This window comes from Rhipicephalus microplus, chromosome 5 (assembly GCF_043290135.1).
Source record: "Rhipicephalus microplus isolate Deutch F79 chromosome 5, USDA_Rmic, whole genome shotgun sequence".
Taxonomy (NCBI): Eukaryota; Metazoa; Arthropoda; class Arachnida; order Ixodida; family Ixodidae; genus Rhipicephalus; species Rhipicephalus microplus.
In genome coordinates, this window is record NC_134704.1 from 159,703,695 (window position 1) to 159,725,478 (window position 21,784).

The window sequence follows — 21,784 nt, forward strand, 5'->3', positions numbered from 1 at the left end:
AGCATTTGCCTCCCTCCATGAAGAGCATAGTCCCGATGCTCGGCTACAGAATACGTGGTGTATGTAGTTGACGTATTACGCAACTGACTCACTGCAATATGGCTTCATCCGCACAACGTGTACGATTTCAGATTTTTGAGCTTGCGAGGAACTGTCAGGAATGACCTCATAATTCACGTCACTTAGGCGCTGTACAACATTGTAGGGACCAAAGTACTTCTTCAGTAACTTTTCAGAAAGGCCGTGTCGGCGAATAGGGCTCCAGACGCACACTTTCTCGCCTGGTTGATAAGTGACGTATCGGTGTCGCAGGTTATAACGTTGTGCGTCGTAACTCTGCTGTCAGGGGATTCGCACGCGTGCTAGCTGCCGCGCCTCTTCAGCTCGTTGGGTAAAGGCTTGAACATCCGTGTCTGTATCGTCGCAGTCATGCAGCTACACGGCATCAAGCATTGTCGTCGCTTCACGGCTTTAAAGAAGACTAAATGGCGTGCTTCGTGTAGTTTCCTGCTGCGCCATATTATAGGCAAACGTCACGTATGGTAGAACGTCGTCCAAATTTTTATGATCCACGTCGATGTACATACTGAGCATATCAGCAATTGTCTTGTTGAGGCGTTCTGTTAAGCCGTTGGTTTGTGGGTGGTAAGAGGTAGTTTTTCGATGCGCTGTTCCACTCAACTCAAGCACTGACTTGAGGAGCATGGCCATGAAAGCGGTACCTCTGTCCGTTATTATAATTGTAGGAGCACCATGCCTCAGAACGATATATTCAATGAAAAATCGTGCCGCTTCTACTGTGGTTCCACTTGATAAAGCCTTTGTTTCTGCGTAGTGAGTAAGATGGCCCATAGCGACAAAAACCCACTTGTTTCCAGTATGCGAAGTTGGAAATGGTCCAAGGAGATCCATTCCGATTTGTGCAAAAGGCATGGTGGGCACTTGAACTGGTTGCAACAATCCGGCTGGTTTTAAAGGTGGCGATTTTCATCGTTGACAATCGAGGCACGTGCAGACATAATGCCTTACAGTGCCTGGAAGCTTCGGCCAGTAGTACTTCTGTTGAATTCTGGCCAATGTGTGCGTGTATCCGAGGTGGCCGGAGGTTGGATCATCGTGGCAAGCGCTCAGGATCTCATCGCGAATTGATGTCGGGACGACAAGTAAGTGGGCATTTCCGCTGGGGGAAAAGTTCTTCTTGTATAGGACACCACTGCGCAAGAAGAATGATGGCAGGCTCCTTGCAAATATTTTGGGAATGCTTTTAGACTGGTCGTCAAGAAAATTAATAAGAGAAAGCAACTCACTGTCTTCTTTCTGCTTAGACGAAATGGTGACTGTGTCGACCACTCCTAAAAATGCCATGTCATCATCTTCTGAGACATCAACTTGCTTTATAGGCGACCTGGATAAGCAATCAGCATCAGAGTGCTGCCGTCCCGACTTATAGACGACCGTCATATCGAATTCTTGTAAGCGTAAGCTCCAGGGCGCTAGCCGACCAGATAGGTTATTCAAGTTGGTCAGCCAGTAAAAGGAATGGTGGTCGCTGACTACGTGGAAGGGACGGCCGTAGAGCTATGGGCAAAACTTCAGAACTGTCCATACTACAGCAAGACATTCCTTTTCTGTTGTGGAGTAATGGGACTCGAAACGGGAAAGCGCCCTACTTGCATATGCACTCACTCTCTCGGCTGAGTCTTGCCACTGGACGACTCCAGCGCCTAAACCTATGTTGCTGGCATCGGTGTGGATCATGGTAGGAGCGTCCTCGTCAAAGTGAGCAAGCCCAGGTGGTGTCTGCAGGTGCTGTCATAGACAGTCAAATGCTGCTTGTTCCTTTTCGCCCCATAAAAATGGAACATCGTCTCTCGTTATGGGTGTTAAGGGCGATGCTATGTGCGAGAAATTGGCAATAAATCTGCGGTAGCAGGCGCAAAGTCCAAGAAAACGTCTTACGGCCTTCTTTTCTGTTGTCACTGGAAATTTTCGGACGGCGTCAATCTTGTCGAGGTCCGGACGAACACCTTCATGGCTCACCACATGTCCTAAGAACCGGAGTTCTTTGAAACCGAAATGACATTTCTCAGGTTTCAGCATTAAGGCAGCGGACCGTATTGCTCGAAATACTAATAGCAGCCGTCTTAGATGTTCCTCGAATATTGGTGAGAAAACAATGACGTCGTCGAGGTATACCAGACAGGTCTGCCACTTAAGGCCTGATAGGACGGTATCCATCAGTCTCTGAAATGTTGCTGGGGCTGAGCACAATCCGAAGGGCAAGACGTTAAACTCGTAAAGCCCGTCAGGCATAACAAAAGCAGTCTTTTCTCTGTCCCGCTCATCGACCTCAATTTGCCAATAACCGCTTTTCAGGTCCATTGACGAGAAGAAGCATGCATGCCTCAGCCTGTCAAGTGAATCATCAATACGCGGTAGTGGGTATACGTCTTTCTTTGTCACGTAGTTCAGCTTGTGGTAGTCCACACAGAAGCGTAAGCTGCCGTCTTTTTTCTTAACTAGCACTACCAGTGATGCCCAAGGGCTTTTTTTCGGCTGAATGATGTCATCATTGAGCATTTTCTGGACTTGATCTTGGATTGCTTCACGTTCTTTCGGTGCCACACGGTAGGGGTTTTGTCGAATTGGTATTGCCGTTTCTTCCATTATAATTCGGTGCTTTGTCAGTGGCGTTTGATTTACCCTCGAGGTCGATGAAAAACAATCTTCAAACTGGCCGAGAATATCTAGAAGACTCTGCCTCTGCGCTGGCGATAAAGCTGTGCTCACGTCGACAGGCAGTGGTGTTGGAGTGACCGGCGTCTCTGCCTGTTGTACTGCGAAGCACTCACAGAATTCTACAATTTTTTCGAAGTATGCAACTGTGGTACCCCCTATAATGTGTCGACACTCGTTGCTGAAGTTCCTCAACAGGACCTCTGCTTGCCCAGACACTACACTGATGAGACTTCTGGCAATAGCGACTCCTTGAGAGAGTAAAAGCGTTGATATTTGTTCCGCAACACCTTCTCCAGTATGCTGGTGTTACACGTGACAGAGACGAGGCGGTATGACAACGGTGGCATGGTCACGCCGTCAATCGCGTGCATGGGCTTGTGCTGCAGCGCTGCGCTATGGTCCGCTGAGAAGGTCAGTACACCGTCCGGTATATTTATGATGGCATTGTACTCCCGCAAGAAATCCATACTCAAGATGGCCTGTTTACAACACTCAGAAAGAATAACGAAGGTTGCGACGAATGATGAATCCCCGATCTTGATTCGAGCGGTGCACTTTCCGGTAGGCATCAGCAGCTGGCCTCCGGCTCCTCTAATTTGCGGCCCCGTCTATTCCATTTTTACCTTTTTCAATTTGTCGGCCAGATTAGCACTCATTATCGAAAAGTCCGCACCAGTGTCGACCAGTGCGGTCACGTCGTGACCGTCAATTGAAAGTGTAATGTCGGCGGTGACAATCTCGTCTTTCGTCGGTTCATTTGAAATGTGCGGTGCTTCATGCAGCGGTAATGGGGGATTTTCAACTCTTCGGCAATTCGCAACCTTCCCCCCTAAGGTCGCTGCTTTTAGTTTCTCCGGCGTGGACTGGGAAATCTTCCTCTCGCCATGTCCGTGGAGCTACCTCTATTAGATTGGGGAAAATGACCAGGGGAGGGCGAGCGTGACCGGAACCCAGGAGAAACGTCCCGCAGGATCGTCGTGCTCGTATCAACGTTGCGTCTTCCGTCAAAATAGCGTCGAGGGGTAGTGGACGGAAATCCTTGATACCCGGCGACGCGATGAGGACAATACCGCACTATGTGGCCTGCTTCCCCACAATGAAAGCACAGGGGCCTGTAGTCAGGGGTACGCCATATGTCAGTTTTGCTGAGTGAGGGTCGCATCGACGTTGACGTTTCCTTGTAGTACCAAGGCCCTGTCGGCGGCTGTTGCTGGTGGTACTGCTGAGGTGGCGGCATGTTAGATCTAGGCTGTCAACGAAGAATATCTGCATATGTTGGCCTAACTATTTCAGTGTTCGGCTCGGGAAGTGAAAGCGCTTGCCTTATCTCTTGGCGAACAACTTCTGTGACCGACACAATCGCGCAGTCATTCGGTGTGGCGGCGAGCTTTTGCACCTCTTCTTGCACAATTTCGCGTATCAGGTCACGCAAAGAATGCTCGTCAGGTGTCACAGTGGTCACGGCGGTTGCACTGATTTGTCCGTTGTTGTTTGGGCTGTCGTACTGGCGGTAGCGTAGCTGTAGTGCGCGTTCGATGGCAGTCGCCTCCTTTCAAAATTCGTTGACGCTTGAAGGTGGCTTCCGCACGAGACCAGCAAACAGCTGCTCTTTAAACCGCGCATGAGGTGGGTGATCTTTCTGCTCTCAGACATATCGGGATCGGCTCGATGAAAGAGACGAGCCATGTCCTCAACAAACATAGCAACAGACTCGTTGGGCTTTTGAATCTGTGATTCGAAGAGTCGTTGTGCATGCTCCAGCCTTTTGGTGTTTGTGAAGATGTCCAGGAACTTCTGCCGGAACTCGTCGCATGTTGACCACATGCAATTCGTGAACCATGTGCGAGCCCCGTCTTGAAGAGGGAAATACACGTACCCCAACTTCTATGCGGCGTTCCACCCGTTAACGTTGGCTGTGCGCTCGAACTCCTCAAGCCAGTCATCTGCGTCCTCATATGTGTTGCCATGAAAGTCCACAGGAGTTTCAGGGGTGAAAACAGTCACCTGTGTCATGCTCGTCATGGTGGTGCAACTGCTTCCCGGCGCGGTCATGTTTTCCGTCCAAGGACCGAACTCTGGGCTCAGGCCTAACAGGCGGCGGCTGGCGCGATGAACGGGTGTTTCGACGAGCGGAAGTCTTTGTGGACTAGATCCCGGGCTGTTGGAAGGTGTCCTGGACATGTACCCAGCTCCTCCACCAGTGTCACGACGCAGACACAGCAGGAGTCCGATATAGAAGAGCTCACTTTATTTAAAATGAAAGGCGCTCGTAAAGAGGACCAGGCAAGAGCTTTGTCTTCCTTTCTGGCTGCGAGAGCTCTCCTCTGCAGGTTGAATGCGGCAATATCGTATATAGAATTATTTATACCTTGAGCTAGTCTGCAATACCCTTAAAATTTAACTAATCGAGGTTCAGCTTACCTAAGCAGCTGACAAGGGGTCTACAGGTCAAAAGAAAACCCGCTGAGATGTTACAAAAAAAAAGGACAAGGTACAGCCCTCAGTAACATCCATAAGCATTCGAAACACCGACCTCTGGAAGAGAGCGTTGACCGGCCATGACAAGGAACTCGAGCACAGTGTCCACACTGCCGGAGTCTGACAGGTTGGGCTCGACCACGGGGTAGAGCTCACGAAGCCGCTCCCCAAAGATGGACGTCTGCATGACACCCTCACGAGCACGCATCAGGTTCACATTTCCTCGGAGTGTGTTGATCTCCCCGTTATGAGCCAAGAGCCTGCGCAGAGTCATAGACAACACTGTGTCGTCCAAAAGCTATGCCACATAGCTTCTTCAATTGGTCACTCTAGGCTGGGCTGAAGATGTTGCCATTCGCTGGGCAACTGCTTTATTGTTTGATTGGTAACAACTTTATATATGTTTCAATTATTCCCCGTGACTAAATGTTTACTTCATCCTACATACTAAAAATTATTCAATAGCATACTTCAGAAAAGCAGAGTAAGAATTCTCTATTCTTCAGTAAGCATTGTTCTGTTTCCATCTTCCCCATGTTTCTTGATAAAAAATAAAAGTTTCATTGATTTAGTGATTGATTGATTGGCCTTCCTCAACTACATACTTCGTGCCTGATCAAGATCTGGAAACCTAAAATAGCAAAAAGTGAATGGTCTTATGTCAAGCCAACTTCTGCCAAGGCCCCCATGTATTATTAAAACTAATGAAAATAAGGTAGTCGCTCATAGAGTACAACTTGTTAAAAAAACACTGTAACATACAATGAGAAGAGTGAACTTAATACACAGACATACCGCATTTAGTGACAGAGTTTGGTGTCTACCTTTTATCAGCTCTCATTAAAACCTCTTTCGAATATCATACTAATTCTTGGCGAAAAGTCTAATCAGGATTGTCTTGAAATGTGTATGAGACATTTTACATATGATTCAGCATTAACCGCTGCTTTTGTCATTGATTTAAAGATGAACATTTAATAGACTTCTGTCTGGTTTGGAAGATGACAACATTAGAAAAAGGGGACACTAACAAACTCAATCATTAGGTGTAAAACCTGCTTTTTTACTTTAAAATGAGAAGAGCCTGACGTTTTGAGTCCGACTGGGACCCTTCTTCAGGGCTGACTGCGAGGCACCAGGGAGCAACAGAGTTCGAAACACCTTCTCTTTAAGCTTGGGGCCGTGCTTATTTTGACCGACGTGCTGCAGTACACTGAAATGCAAACTTGGAAGTGCACCTGCAGACCGGTTAACATTTCTTAGTGTTGCCCGATTATGCCAAGACTCCACAAAAAGCGAGGTCAACAATCACCGCATTGCTGATTTCAAGCTCATGTTCCCAAAGCGGCTTTTTGTGGAGTCTTGGTTGATGCTTCAAGAGCTTTAGGGAAACAGCACCATGTTTGATTGCTCTGATTGGCACATCTTGTCAAACAGCAGAACACCTAAACACTCAAACAGATGATGAAATGAAATTAAAAGAACCATGTGACACAGAGCTCAGCTGCAAGTTTCTATTCCTTGCCCTGCAATCGTGCGGCTTATAAATCAGCTGTTTGATTATGAAAGGCCAATACTTGTGAGGCAAGACCTTTTTGAACATGGCATTGCAACACCTTACCGCAGTGGATGGGCTCTCTCCCAGCTAGGGAATGTGTTTGTCGAGAAGCGGGCATGGACGAGGGCCAAGTACGTCTCGCACTCGGGATCCTGGAGATCCAAGAAGTACCGCCACAGCTGGGTGGTCGTCAGCTGGCCCTGCAAGAGAAGAAACCAAAAGAGGAATTTGGTTATGAAATGACAGGAGTTCAATTAATGTATATGTGCACATATTGAAAAATATTTGAAAATTTTATCAAATAGTGCCCCGTTTGATTTGGTTTTTGAATTGAAAAGCCACTATTTGTAAATGCAAATATTTTTCAAGCACTTCAGATTATATCGGAAACTGTCATCTGCACCCAAATAAACACAACATTGGTGCTAATAATCTAAGTTTAATCCCTGCAGACATAGTACAGGCATAAAACATAAGGAGTATGTAATGTGGCATATAGTCATCGACTTCTTATTTGCTTTTAACCTAACTCAGCTTGTTGTCGAAAATACACGAACACAAGGACAGTCGCACTCAGTGTTAGACCTTGTATTTGCAAGTGATCACTTTTCCACCGACAGTGCAAGTGTTGAAACAATTAATGGCATATCGGATCATAAAATAGTTTTGTGTACTTTGCCTTTAGCAACTCCAATACGGCAATCTGGCCCAGTGCAATATGTGCCCTCCTTCAATAAAGCTAATGATGCGGCGATAATGAGTTACCTGTCGCACGAGTATCCCGAGTTTTCTGAGCTATGTGCAGATAACACGAGCATAGATGAAGTGTGGGCACAGTTTAAGCATCATATCATGCATTGTATTTCTAACTTTATTCCCAAACGAAAACTGGTTACAAGAAAGCACAACCCATGGGTTACCCGCGACATAATTCACCTTAAGCGCAAAATCAAGCGTGTAAGGAAGGCAAAAAAAACGCTAGGAAGTGCTAGCTCACAAATAGCAACGCTGACATCGACCTTAAAAGGAAAGATACGAGACGCAAAACGGCATTTTTATGGACACACCCTACAAAAGTTTATTAAAAGCGCACCCGATAAATTCTGGCGCTACATAAGCGTAAAACGGTCGACATTATCGGTGTTTCCAGCTGAAGAGGGCAAGAAAAAGGCGAATAATTTCAATTCTTACTTTCACTCTGTTTTTAGCACTGATAACCTCCGAAAGATTACACCAGGTTCCCGTCACGATGACCAAGGCAGATCACTTCCGTCGTTAAATATGACAGTACCTGGCATTCTTTCACTGCTATTAGACCTTGATGAAAAGAAAAGTAGTGGCCCAGACGAAATACCAAACACCTTCCTTAAACGCTATGCTGAACCCATTAGCAAGTACCTCCATCTCATATTTACAAAGTCAATTAGCGATTGCCGTCTTCCGGCGGAGTGGAAAATCGCGAAAGTTGTGCCAGTGCACAAATCTGGTGATACTTCTATCCCAACGAACTACCGGCCAATTTCTTTAACTTGCACTAGTTGCAAAATTCTCGAGCACATTATCTTAAAGTTATTAACCAAGCATGTAGAAGAAAACAACCTCATCTCTCTTTCTCAGCATGGGTTCAGAAGTGGGCTATCTACTGTCACTCAACTTGCAGAGGCTATACATGACTTCGGGCTGGCAATAAATGAACAATCACAAATCGATGTAATTTTTTTAGATTTCTCTAAGGCCTTCGACCGCGTGTCCCACTCTAAACTCATCACTAAACTCATAGACAAACTAGGCAAGGGTCCAATAGTTGAATGGATTAGTGATTACCTTTCAGACCGCTACCAGTTTGTGCACTATAATGGACAAAATTCTGACACTATTAAAGTTCTTTCGGGCGTTCCGCAGGGATCCGTTCTCGCTCCGCTCTTGTTCCTGTTATTCATAGATGACATTGTTGAATCAGTAAACGTTAAAATTAGACTGTTTGCAGATGACTGCATGATTTACAGTGAAATCAAACACATTGACGATCAGGTTGCCCTTAACGATTCCCTAAACAACGTAGCCCAGTGGTGCCATGATTGGCAGATGGTTATTAATTCCGAAAAAACGGTCGTGATGAACATAAGCAGAAAGAAAAACAAACTATTATTTCCATACTCACTTAATGGTGTCACCCTTCGCACAGCAACTCAGTATAAATATTTAGGGCTTCTAATATCATCTGACCTCAAATGGACTGCGCATATACATCAGGTGACGAAAAAGGCAATAAACAAGTTGATTTTTCTAAAACGGACCCTACGCTACGCTACCACAGATACCAAGCGCTTATCTTACATTTCCTTTATAAGACCTATGCTAGAATATGCGAATATAGTGTGGTTTCCTTCAACAAATACTGACATAGCTTTGCTCGAGAGCGTACAGCGCAAGGCGGTAAGATTTATCTTTAACCGCTATAGGCGAACGGATTCCCCTTCCGAGCTTCTGCTCCGAGCAGAGCTACCTACGCTTCGCGATAGAGCAAAAATACATCGGTTGAAGTTCTTTTATCAACTGTTGCACGGCCACTTTAAAACTAATGCCTCCGTCTTCACTACTATAAAAGAAAAAGGGAAAGTGCGCCAAAAACACGACCTCATCTTCAAAGAATATTTCTGCAGTAACAATACCTTCAGGTTTTCATTTTTCCCTCGCGTAATAAGAGAATGGAATGCGCTTGATCCAGATACTGTAGCACAGCCAACACTTCAAAAATTTTTAGAAAGCGTTGAAAAACTCATGTCTGTGCTCCCAAGTTCCAGGTGTTAACCTAATTGCATTCGGGAGAAAGCATCCACACTCTAACATTTTATTTTATTTTTCTTCATCATTTGGTTCAAGGCAACTATGCCTGTATGATGTATACATTACTTATTATCATGATCGCGCGTTTCTTATGTACTCTTCTTGTATTGCCACTATATTGCCTTGCTTGTATAATGTTTGTATCCTTTCCACTCCTGTAATAACCCTCAAGGAGGGTTGACAGTATTTTGTAAATAAATAAATAAATAAAATAAATAAATACCACTTAACTTGATGACTTTACCAGCTATACAATGATGGTTCACACTGTAAGAGCTCAAGCAAAAAGTCTGCTTGTTTGTTCCTGATGCTCCGCTTTGTGCTATAATCATGAACACCAGCAGGTGAACATCATTTTCTAATAAATATAAAATGGCTGTTGCTAATCCACGAACTATTCAATAAGTTATATTTAATATTTGATTTAATTTGCTTCTGTGTTCCGGCACTATTCAAATTAGACACTGTTCACTCTCAAAAGACATACGATTTGCACACTACTATTTGTGAATGTTGCAAAGCTGCCAAGTGGTCAGCAGAAAAAACTGGTGGAGTGCCCCAAATTATCCCTGAACACCTAGGGATTGTTCACAGACACTTAAATTGAAGTACATGACAGGGCTCTGGGTTCTGATCACAAGAAAATTGTGCCACCACATAGCTACACACAATGGCACATATTTAAATGCCTGCCCAAACCTAAAGAGACTGAAGATGAAAGCAATTATGAAGCAGTTATGCCAACTTAATACGGTTCAAAGAGAGATTGAAGTTTGAACAGAAGGACCAGATCAGAGAGCAAGAAAGAGTGTTAGCTTCACTACAAAAGTCTCCCCTGTGCTATCTCACCTTATATACAATAGTGTCCGGTGACAGACTGCAAATATAGTAGCGCAGCTTATCACTGGGAATCTTGTGAGAAGTGGTCTTCCGGAGGACAAACACCTGTGGGAAAAGTATCAATCAATAAATTAATCAATCAATCAATCATCCTTTCAGAGATATATATAGCACATCTTGAAAAATAATTTTTCTTGAGTACCACATAGCTTTCCAACAGATTTTATGCCTAGCTTCAATACAAGCTTGAAGACATAATTTATACTATGTATCGGTGGAACTTCAAGATTTAATGGAGGCATCTTATGAAAAAGCGATAGCACGCTTCATGTAAGAGAGGCAGATGCACTGGTGAATAAATCTTGCTTTTTACACCGAGCTGATGCAATAATCAACAAGGAGCTCATGCCTTTAATTAGTAGTGTTCCATAAGTAACACCACAACATGAGCGTTTAAAAGAAAAATAAATTATTATGATGATGATTATGGTGATAAGGTCGTGCCTGGTTGCCAAGTTGAAAAGAAACTACCAGATAGTCTCACAGAGACTAAGCTACCCTGAACAGCAGGTGGAGCACTCACCACTTGACCACATATTGAACGAAAATGCAGGCAGGACTAGCTGGTTTCAAGCCCTTACTCAAAACATTGTGGTGATACAGCTTTTAAGAAACAAAGAATGAAAAAGAAAACGTCATAGAAAAGTACAAAATCAGGCCCACTCACGTCTCGCTTGAAATCACTGCCTGCCTGTCCACCGGTGGGTACCACAAACACCTGGCGCATGTATGGCTCTGTGGAACGAGCCACTGAGCCCAGGGTTGCATCATCTGTGGGAAGGGTCCTCCAGCAGAGAACCTGAACATCCAGCGTCCTAATGAGACTGCTTGACAGTGACAACATTGAAGGACTCAAAACCTTTCTATGTGAGATGCAGTGAGCAAGAAATAGTTCATTATGATGCTTCCAAATTTGATGCACTACTTGACATACAAGATTACTCAGTGGCACAAGTAATTCATACATTGATAAACCAATTTTTCTCGATGAGATAAATAATGCTCAGAGAAAAAAACCAGCACTTTGGGTGAGGTAGTGGCTAACAAAGCACTGTTGGTGCCATCCGCTTACACACACTGTATATGACAAATCGACAACACACACAAGCTATTTTACAAACCCATAAAATAATCTGCCAATTTTATAGGCTTCCACAAGGACCTTTTCTCGCATTGTTCTTTTGACTGCCACAAAGCTGAATTCCACACCTGTGCTTACACTCATGCAAACTCCAATCAACAATATTCTTCACATCAGCAAGACATTAGAACTATGAGCTCAAACGAAAACGCACCTTCAGGTTGTTGGCCAGAGCCTCTTCCTCGAACCTCCTCTCTGCTTCAGGAGCTGTCATTTGTTCCAGGAAGCAGACACCCGTGGCATAATGTCCAGCAGGGGGCAGCACTATGTTTAGCTCCTCCCTGAAATGACAACGTAGAGCCATAATAATCAGTACGCCTTGTGCTCATATACACGCATATCCAACATCTTAGCAATAATGGACTTTTTATGCTGCATTGATAAGCACAAGTAAGGCACCCGTAGGATTTAATCACTGAAAATTTTATTCAAATGAGTATCTTATACAAACTTCTCAATAGAAAATGTGGCCCAGTGCTAAGGTGGTATTCTGGACATTGTTGAAATCATCCCCTGTAGTGAAATTCCACCATTGCCAAATTCTTATCGGCCCACAGCGCTGATACGGCCTCCTTGATTTGTTTAAAATGCCGCAATTACCAAATCTCACAATCAGATGGAGTGGGGAGCTCGAGTGGAGCGCGCGACACTCAAAACAAGCGCGTGCGCACGGTGCAGCAAATACCCCGGTAGTGACGGCGTGAGCTTGGTAGGCGACGTGCTGCACGCAACTAAGAATGATCGGCATGGTCCCCGAAGGAGCCGAACGTATCCACGAGAAGCTGTGAGAGCACAAATGAGTATCTTGTACAAACTTCTCAATAGAAAATGTGGCCCAGTGCTAAGGTGGTATTCTGGACATTGTTGAAATCATCCCCTGTAGTCAAATTCCACCATTGCCAAACTCTTATCGGCCCACAGCGCTGATACGGCCTCCTTAATTTGTTTAAAATGCCGCAATTACCAAATATCACAATCAGATGGAGTGGGGAGCTCGAGTGGAGCGCGCGACACTCAAAACAAACGCGTGCGCACGGTGCAGCAAGTGCCCCGGTAGTGACGGCGTGAGCTTGGTAGGCGACGTGCTGCACGCAACTAAGAATGATCGGCATGGTCCCCGAAGGAGCCGAACGTATCCACGAGAAGCTGTGAGAGCACAAATGAGTATCTTATACAAACTTCTCAATAGAAAATGTGGCCCAGTGCTAAGGTGGTATTCTGGACATTGTTGAAATCATCCCCTGTAGTCAAATTCCACCATTGCCAAACTCTTATCGGCCCGCAGCGCTGATACGGCCTCCTTAATTTGTTTAAAATGCCGCAATTACCAAATCTCACAATCAGATGGAGTGGGGAGCTCGAGTGGAGCGCGCGACACTCAAAACAAACGCGTGCGCACGGTGCAGCAAATACCCCGGTAGTGACGGCGTGAGCTTGGTAGGCGACGTGCTGCACGCAACTAAGAATGATCGGCATGGTCCCCGAAGGAGCCGAACGTATCCACGAGAAGCTGTGAGAGCACAAATGAGTATCTTATACAAACTTCTCAATAGAAAATGTGGCCCAGTGCTAAGGTGGTATTCTGGACATTGTTGAAATCATCCCCTGTAGTCAAATTCCACCATTGCCAAACTCTTATCGGCCCACAGCGCTGATACGGCCTCCTTGATTTGTTTAAAATGCCGCAATTACCAAATCTCACAATCAGATGGAGTGGGGAGCTCGAGTGGAGAGCGAGACACTCAAAACAAACGCGTGCGCACGGTGCAGCAAATACCCCGGTAGTGACGGCGTGAGCTTGGTAGGCGACGTGCTGCACGCAACTAAGAATGATCGGCATGGTCCCCGAAGGAGCCGAACGTATCCACGAGAAGCTGTGAGAGCACAAATGAGTATCTTATACAAACTTCTCAATAGAAAATGTGGCCCAGTGCTAAGGTGGTATTCTGGACATTGTTGAAATCATCCCCTGTAGTCAAATTCCACCATTGCCAAACTCTTATCGGCCCACAGCGCTGATACGGCCTCCTTGATTTGTTTAAAATGCCGCAATTACCAAATCTCACAATCAGATGGAGTGGGGAGCTCGAGTGGAGCGCGCGACACTCAAAACAAACGCGTGCGCACGGTGCAGCAAATATCCCGGTAGTGACGGCGTGAGCTTGGTAGGCGACGTGCTGCACGCAACTAAGAATGATCGGCATGGTCCCCGAAGGAGCCGAACGTATCCACGAGAAGCTGTGAGAGCACAAATGAGTATCTTATACAAACTTCTCAATAGAAAATGTGGCCCAGTGCTAAGGTGGTATTCTGGACATTGTTGAAATCATCCCCTGTAGTCAAATTCCACCATTGCCAAACTCTTATCGGCCCGCAGCGCTGATACGGCCTCCTTAATTTGTTTAAAATGCCGCAATTACCAAATCTCACAATCAGATGGAGTGGGGAGCTCGAGTGGAGCGCGCGACACTCAAAACAAACGCGTGCGCACGGTGCAGCAAATACCCCGGTAGTGACGGCGTGAGCTTGGTAGGCGACGTGCTGCACGCAACTAAGAATGATCGGCATGGTCCCCGAAGGAGCCGAACGTATCCACGAGAAGCTGTGAGAGCACAAATGAGTATCTTATACAAACTTCTCAATAGAAAATGTGGCCCAGTGCTAAGGTGGTATTCTGGACATTGTTGAAATCATCCCCTGTAGTCAAATTCCACCATTGCCAAACTCTTATCGGCCCACAGCGCTGATACGGCCTCCTTGATTTGTTTAAAATGCCGCAATTACCAAATCTCACAATCAGATGGAGTGGGGAGCTCGAGTGGAGAGCGAGACACTCAAAACAAACGCGTGCGCACGGTGCAGCAAATACCCCGGTAGTGACGGCGTGAGCTTGGTAGGCGACGTGCTGCACGCAACTAAGAATGATCGGCATGGTCCCCGAAGGAGCCGAACGTATCCACGAGAAGCTGTGAGAGCACAAATGAGTATCTTATACAAACTTCTCAATAGAAAATGTGGCCCAGTGCTAAGGTGGTATTCTGGACATTGTTGAAATCATCCCCTGTAGTCAAATTCCACCATTGCCAAACTCTTATCGGCCCACAGCGCTGATACGGCCTCCTTGATTTGTTTAAAATGCCGCAATTACCAAATCTCACAATCAGATGGAGTGGGGAGCTCGAGTGGAGAGCGAGACACTCAAAACAAACGCGTGCGCACGGTGCAGCAAATACCCCGGTAGTGACGGCGTGAGCTTGGTAGGCGACGTGCTGCACGCAACTAAGAATGATCGGCATGGTCCCCGAAGGAGCCGAACGTATCCACGAGAAGCTGTGAGAGCACAAATGAGTATCTTATACAAACTTCTCAATAGAAAATGTGGCCCAGTGCTAAGGTGGTATTCTGGACATTGTTGAAATCATCCCCTGTAGTCAAATTCCACCATTGCCAAACTCTTATCGGCCCACAGCGCTGATACGGCCTCCTTGATTTGTTTAAAATGCCGCAATTACCAACTCTCACAATCAGATGGAGTGGGGAGCTCGAGTGGAGCGCGCGACACTCAAAACAAACGCGTGCGCACGGTGCAGCAAATACCCCGGTAGTGACGGCGTGAGCTTGGTAGGCGACGTGCTGCACGCAACTAAGAATGATCGGCATGGTCCCCGAAGGAGCCGAACGTATCCACGAGAAGCTGTGAGAGCACAAATGAGTATCTTGTACAAACTTCTCAATAGAAAATGTGGCCCAGTGCTAAGGTGGTATTCTGGACATTGTTGAAATCATCCCCTGTAGTCAAATTCCACCATTGCCAAACTCTTATCGGCCCACAGCGCTGATACGGCCTCCTTGATTTGTTTAAAATGCCGCAATTACCAAATCTCACAATCAGATGGAGTGGGGAGCTCGAGTGGAGCGCGCGACACTCAAAACAAGCGCGTGCGCACGGTGCAGCAAATACCCCGGTAGTGACGGCGTGAGCTTGGTAGGCGACGTGCTGCACGCAACTAAGAATGATCGGCATGGTCCCCGAAGGAGCCGAACGTATCCACGAGAAGCTGTGAGAGCACAAATGAGTATCTTGTACAAACTTCTCAATAGAAAATGTGGCCCAGTGCTAAGGTGGTATTCTGGACATTGTTGAAATCATCCCCTGTACTCAAATTCCACCATTGCCAAACTCTTATCGGCCCACAGCGCTGATACGGCCTCCTTGATTTGTTTAAAATGCCGCAATTACCAAATCTCACAATCAGATGGAGTGGGGAGCTCGAGTGGAGCGCGCGACACTCAAAACAAGCGCGTGCGCACGGTGCAGCAAATACCCCGGTAGTGACGGCGTGAGCTTGGTAGGCGACGTGCTGCACGCAACTAAGAATGATCGGCATGGTCCCCGAAGGAGCCGAACGTATCCACGAGAAGCTGTGAGAGCACAAATGAGTATCTTGTACAAACTTCTCAATAGAAAATGTGGCCCAGTGCTAAGGTGGTATTCTGGACATTGTTGAAATCATCCCCTGTACTCAAATTCCACCATTGCCAAACTCTTATCGGCCCACAGCGCTGATACGGCCTCCTTGATTTGTTTAAAATGCCGCAATTACCAAATCTCACAATCAGATGGAGTGGGGAGCTCGAGTGGAGCGCGCGACACTCAAAACAAACGCGTGCGCACGGTGCAGCAAATACCCCGGTAGTGACGGCGTGAGCTTGGTAGGCGACGTGCTGCACGCAACTAAGAATGATCGGCATGGTAGCCGAAGGAGCCGAACGTATCCACGAGAAGCTGTGAGAGCACAAATGAGTATCTTATACAAACTTCTCAATAGAAAATGTGGCCCAGTGCTAAGGTGGTATTCTGGACATTGTTGAAATCATCCCCTGTAGTCAAATTCCACCATTGCCAAACTCTTATCGGCCCACAGCGCTGATACGGCCTCCTTGATTTGTTTAAAATGCCGCAATTACCAAATCTCACAATCAGATGGAGTGGGGAGCTCGAGTGGAGAGCGAGACACTCAAAACAAACGCGTGCGCACGGTGCAGCAAATACCCCGGTAGTGACGGCGTGAGCTTGGTAGGCGACGTGCTGCACGCAACTAAGAATGATCGGCATGGTCCCCGAAGGAGCCGAACGTATCCACGAGAAGCTGTGAGAGCACAAATGAGTATCTTGTACAAACTTCTCAATAGAAAATGTGGCCCAGTGCTAAGGTGGTATTCTGGACATTGTTGAAATCATCCCCTGTAGTGAAATTCCACCATTTGCCAAACTCTTATCGGCCCACAGCGCTGATACGGCCTCCTTGATTTGTTTAAAATGCCGCAATTACCAAATCTCACAATCAGATGGAGTGGGGAGCTCGAGTGGAGCGCGCGACACTCAAAACAAGCGCGTGCGCACGGTGCAGCAAATACCCCGGTAGTGACGGCGTGAGCTTGGTAGGCGACGTGCTGCAGGCAACTAAGAATGATCGGCATGGTCCCCGAAGGAGCCGAACGTATCCACGAGAAGCTGTGAGAGCACAAATGAGTATCTTATACAAACTTCTCAATAGAAAATGTGGCCCAGTGCTAAGGTGGTATTCTGGACATTGTTGAAATCATCCCCTGTAGTCAAATTCCACCATTGCCAAACTCTTATCAGCCCACAGCGCTGATACGGCCTCCTTGATTTGTTTAAAATGCCGCAATTACCAAATCTCACAATCAGATGGAGTGGGGAGCTCGAGTGGAGCGCGCGACACTCAGAACAAACGCGTGCGCACGGTGCAGCAAGTGCCCCGGTAGTGACGGCGTGAGCTTGGTAGGCGACGTGCTGCACGCAACTAAGAATGATCGGCATGGTCCCCGAAGGAGCCGAACGTATCCACAAGAAGCTGTGAGAGCACCTGTTAGACACATTTCATAATCGCAAAGCAAGCTTTCATGCGGTGCAGTTAGCCAAAATAATGACACCAATTCACATCTCCAAACAGCGTGTGCAAGCGCAGTTCGATTAAGCTATGATGCGAAAATTTTAGACTTGGCTCGTTTGATATAAACATGAATAACAGGCAAGCCCCTCGCATTCACTTGAAGCACGACGGGGGTCGTAGTTAGTTGGGCGAATATGCAGTGCGGGGAAACGCACTACAGATTATGAAAAAGGTCTGATAAGTGCCAGATATGTGAGGACTTGAAAGTAATTTCGGACGTGGCTGTAGCGATTTGACCCCTAGATCGAAACATAAAAAAAGATACGTGAATTTGTTTTTAGTTTTTTTCTTTTTTGTTTCTTGGACTACTTGACCTTTAGGGCGATTGCGCAGTCCCTCCGAAAAATTGCACCTGGTCTTGCAGTCCCAACGTGGGCGCAGCCAGCAACTACGATTCTGTAGTTTCTTAGAACCCGAATAAAGTTCATTGACTGACTGACAGTGACTGTAGTTATGTCTTAATTAAAATCCAAAAATTCGCTTAAAACTTTGAACAGTTTTGACAGACTCAAAGTATAAACAACTGCAAGTGCCCTTAAAGAAAAACCCGAACTAGGCATGTAAGTCTGATATGTAGTTCAATGTTGTGCATTTTGACGGTTCTGTTCTTATCTACATGTCGGGAATTATAATTAATAATAATTGATGAGGTGTAACATTCCTGAAACCACAAGGACTCTGGAAATTTGACCACCTGTGGTTCTTTAATGTGCACATAACCTGCACTTCCAAAACTACACAGCTGGCGATCTTCTGATTAAATGTAAGCACCAGTAGCTGAGTGTTTACTTAATGTAGAGGCACATACTGCTACGTTTTAGTACAATATATTTGTACCGAATTAGTTTTGCGTACAAAATTTAAAAACAATGGGCACACCCTGCACTGCAAGGTATTCTGCTAAAAGTTATTGAGGTTGTAATAAAGCTGCTAGAAAAATACAATGAGAGGAAGAAGGAAATACTGAGAGGTTAGTCACCATATACTGCTTACTTAATTGTCCCTTTCTTACGACCTCCTTTCTCTACATGGTGATGTAAAATTTTAAAATGTAAAAGTTCACACGATTGCCAACACACTTTTCGTTAGCACTAATATTAACACTTCGTCTGACAATTCTCTGCAGTCAACAATGAAATATCGGCCATATGATATATGCGTTAATCGTATGCATTCTTAAACCAACAACTTTCTTGAGCTCCTAAGTTACTAAAGAAATCAAACAAGATGGCGGGCTGGTGCGCATACAATTTTTTTATAGTGTGATCACAGCATATTCATCGGGATGTGCTCTAGGACACACACACACATACACACACACATACACAATTTGCTACACCACATGTGCATTACAGTCTCTGTTTACAATTCGGCGGCACACAAAGCTAGTACAAGCGAAAGAACTCTAGCAAACAACTTGAATTAGCCACTCGCGCCTTGTTCCACTTAATCGTCACATCTGTGGGCGGTCTGCGCTGCAGCTTCGCCATTTCCAATCAACTGAAGCTCCTCCACTTGCCTCCAAGTTATTGAGTGCTTGCCGAGAGCACACTGGCAACTCCGGCTTTTCTACGGTTCTAATTAATTGCATTAACTAGCACGCCATTAGATGCCCCTCTAAATTAATGAGTGCTTGCTGCAGAACAATGCAAGTGTTTCTGTGGACCACATCGAAGGTTCAGGCTTTCCCAGTGTCCATATTATCGATGCCGGGAATAATGAGGTCTTTGTTTTGGAGCGTCCACGCAAATGCATTGCTTGACGTCACTCATGGTTTGTTACTTGATTATAGGTATTATACCAAGTTATCGCTATTACTTATTCATTTTAAAAGCGTGAAATTTATTAACAGACCCAACTGTCAAACTTGCTGTAGAACGCGGAGCCCGTAAATTTTTGCCGCCGGCTGTATACATAAGGCAAATTGTAGGTACACAACAAATAGAAAATGTCTTTAGAGTGCAAATCAAAATACCTTTACACGGCTGACGTTAGGTATATCCGCCCGCGATAAAAATGATAAAACACACTCGTAATTACATTTCATTGAGCTGGTGTACATAAAAAAACTATGCCAAGTTATTAGTCCTCTAAGAGGCAGTTTATTTTCGAGGGCACTATTTCGCATGGCCAGCGGTAAGGGTGTTGAGCAATATCACTGGTTACATTTCTTTGTGCAACCTCTGCGACGCTACATCCACAAGTATGTGACGAATACCACTCAGAAATTTCGGTAACAGCCCTGGGTGGTACCTCCTTTACCTGAAGTGGGGCAAAGCAGGCAGATGCGGCCAAATGGCATTTTGTGCCCTGTGTGACATGGCAAAATTAATTCAGGGTGGGGGGAGATGTGAGGGTGCCACCCCCTGGCTACGCCCCTAGCAATACTGACAGCGAAACGCATCGATCGGAATCATAATACTCAAATCAAAGCACTAATGAAATCCATTCAGTATAAGCAAACAAAAAAAAAGACGACGAGGCACGCACCTGAGCCTCTTGCGGTAGAATTTGTCGGGTACGGCCATCATGACGCCGGCTCCGTCACCGGTGTTGTTGTCGCAGGCACAGGCCCCGCGGTGTTCCATGCGCCGAGACATGGTCTCCGCATCTAGGATGAGCTGCGCATAGAGAAAATTAGGGTGAAGCTAAGTCAGTTCACACAGACAACCCTGTAATTGCACCCCTCAGACAACCCTAATATTGCAGCCATCGGAGCTAGGTTGCGTAAGTTCGAGAGGAGACTTTAAGGGACGAGACATTCTTGAGCACGCCGTGTCACTGCAGCCGGCGTTACAACTTCTCCTGTCATCTTCAATTGCGGTTCTGTCTTCTTCAGCAGCTGCCGTGATGGCTATCAGGCGGTATATTATTCTGTCAGAACGCGGTTCGCTTTGTGCGAGGTTAAGCTTTGTGCACGTGGAGCATAAGCGTTATTTCAAGAAAAAAGATGGACACAGGGATGGACACACGCAGGAAACTTCTCTATCCATACTGTCCTTTTCCAGACGCTCTCACTACCGCCATTACCAGCCAAATACTTACTCCCAGACAAGGAAGAAAATCCAGCTGTCCGTTATTAGTAAGTACGCCAACCTAGTGCATCATTAGTCCCGTCAACATACTGTGTCGATGTCACACCTTAATTGTGTTGCATAATAACGGACAATTTCCGGTTTGCCTGTTTTTTTTTATTTTGCGGAAAGAAAACACGCCTACCTTATATTCATCAGCTGTTTCTCAGCATTTAAAATACACCCAAGGAAATCAGTCCCAAAAATGAACAGAAACATATTGGGCTTCCTCGTTAGAATGAAGAGAGAAGTACACGCAACTAGTTCCCACCGGCTTCGAGAGGTGCGCAATGTCTTCCGTCTAGCTCTAAAATTTGACAAAGGGCATTTCCAAACTATCAGTCACGGCTTAAACGAGTACACAACGACGCGTTCAAAAGTTCAAAGGCCTCGGCGGGCCACGCTGCTCTTTTTCCTGGCATCCCGTTATGCTCCTTCTATACCCCGCCCTAATTGCTTTTCTTTCCAAAGACGCCTGCAGAGCTTGCTTCGCCGCAGCGTTACCCTTTATGCGGCGAAGCCGAACGCGCGCCAATGTGGCGAGAGAAAAAAAAAAAGAAAACACCCGCTCTGACCCCGACGGTGGCGCTAAGATTTATCACGCGCATCGAGCCCGAACAATCCGAACATCAATAATAATAAAAAAAAAGGGGAGCGCCGCGAAGTAACTAAGCCAACAATGCGGGCACCCCGCGGGGATAGAGAAGGCTGTTTATCGAGCTATTTTTCTCCGCGAAGACTATTACGGGAGCACGCAATCACAGCCGGTTCTGCACCCGCACTTTAAAGCTAGATGATGCGGACCACTGCACGCTGCCAACAGGAATTGAGAGTTTGTGCTTACCCAGCGCTTGGCACTTGCCACAGCGCTGTTTTTTTTCCGCGATTCATTTCATTACAATAGCTACTCTCGCCGGAAAATAAACGACTACAGTAACCATAACAAGATGACTCGGAGAGATGAAAATGTCGTGACGTTCGCGTACGTGGCACGGAATTTTTATTGCAACCGTACTATAACTGTCGTCTAACTGGAACTGGTGGTATCACGGCAAAAAAATAATAAATG

At 46.0% G+C, this 21,784-nt stretch overlaps 1 protein-coding gene across 2 annotated transcripts in view; it reads right to left on the minus strand.

The window, feature by feature from the left end:
- Window positions 1–21,784, minus strand: part of LOC119174150 (uncharacterized) — a 278,504-nt gene that overhangs the window by 147,688 nt on the left and 109,032 nt on the right. For both annotated transcript variants that reach the window (XM_075896136.1, XM_037424972.2), the window contains exons 3-8: window positions 20,132–20,262; window positions 11,818–11,944; window positions 11,190–11,321; window positions 10,472–10,567; window positions 6,839–6,975; window positions 5,273–5,477 (exon numbers count right to left, since the gene is read on the minus strand). In XM_075896136.1, the coding sequence (XP_075752251.1) occupies window positions 5,273–5,477; window positions 6,839–6,975; window positions 10,472–10,567; window positions 11,190–11,321; window positions 11,818–11,944; window positions 20,132–20,262 (828 nt within the window). The remainder of the gene's footprint in view (window positions 1–5,272; window positions 5,478–6,838; window positions 6,976–10,471; window positions 10,568–11,189; window positions 11,322–11,817; window positions 11,945–20,131; window positions 20,263–21,784) is intronic.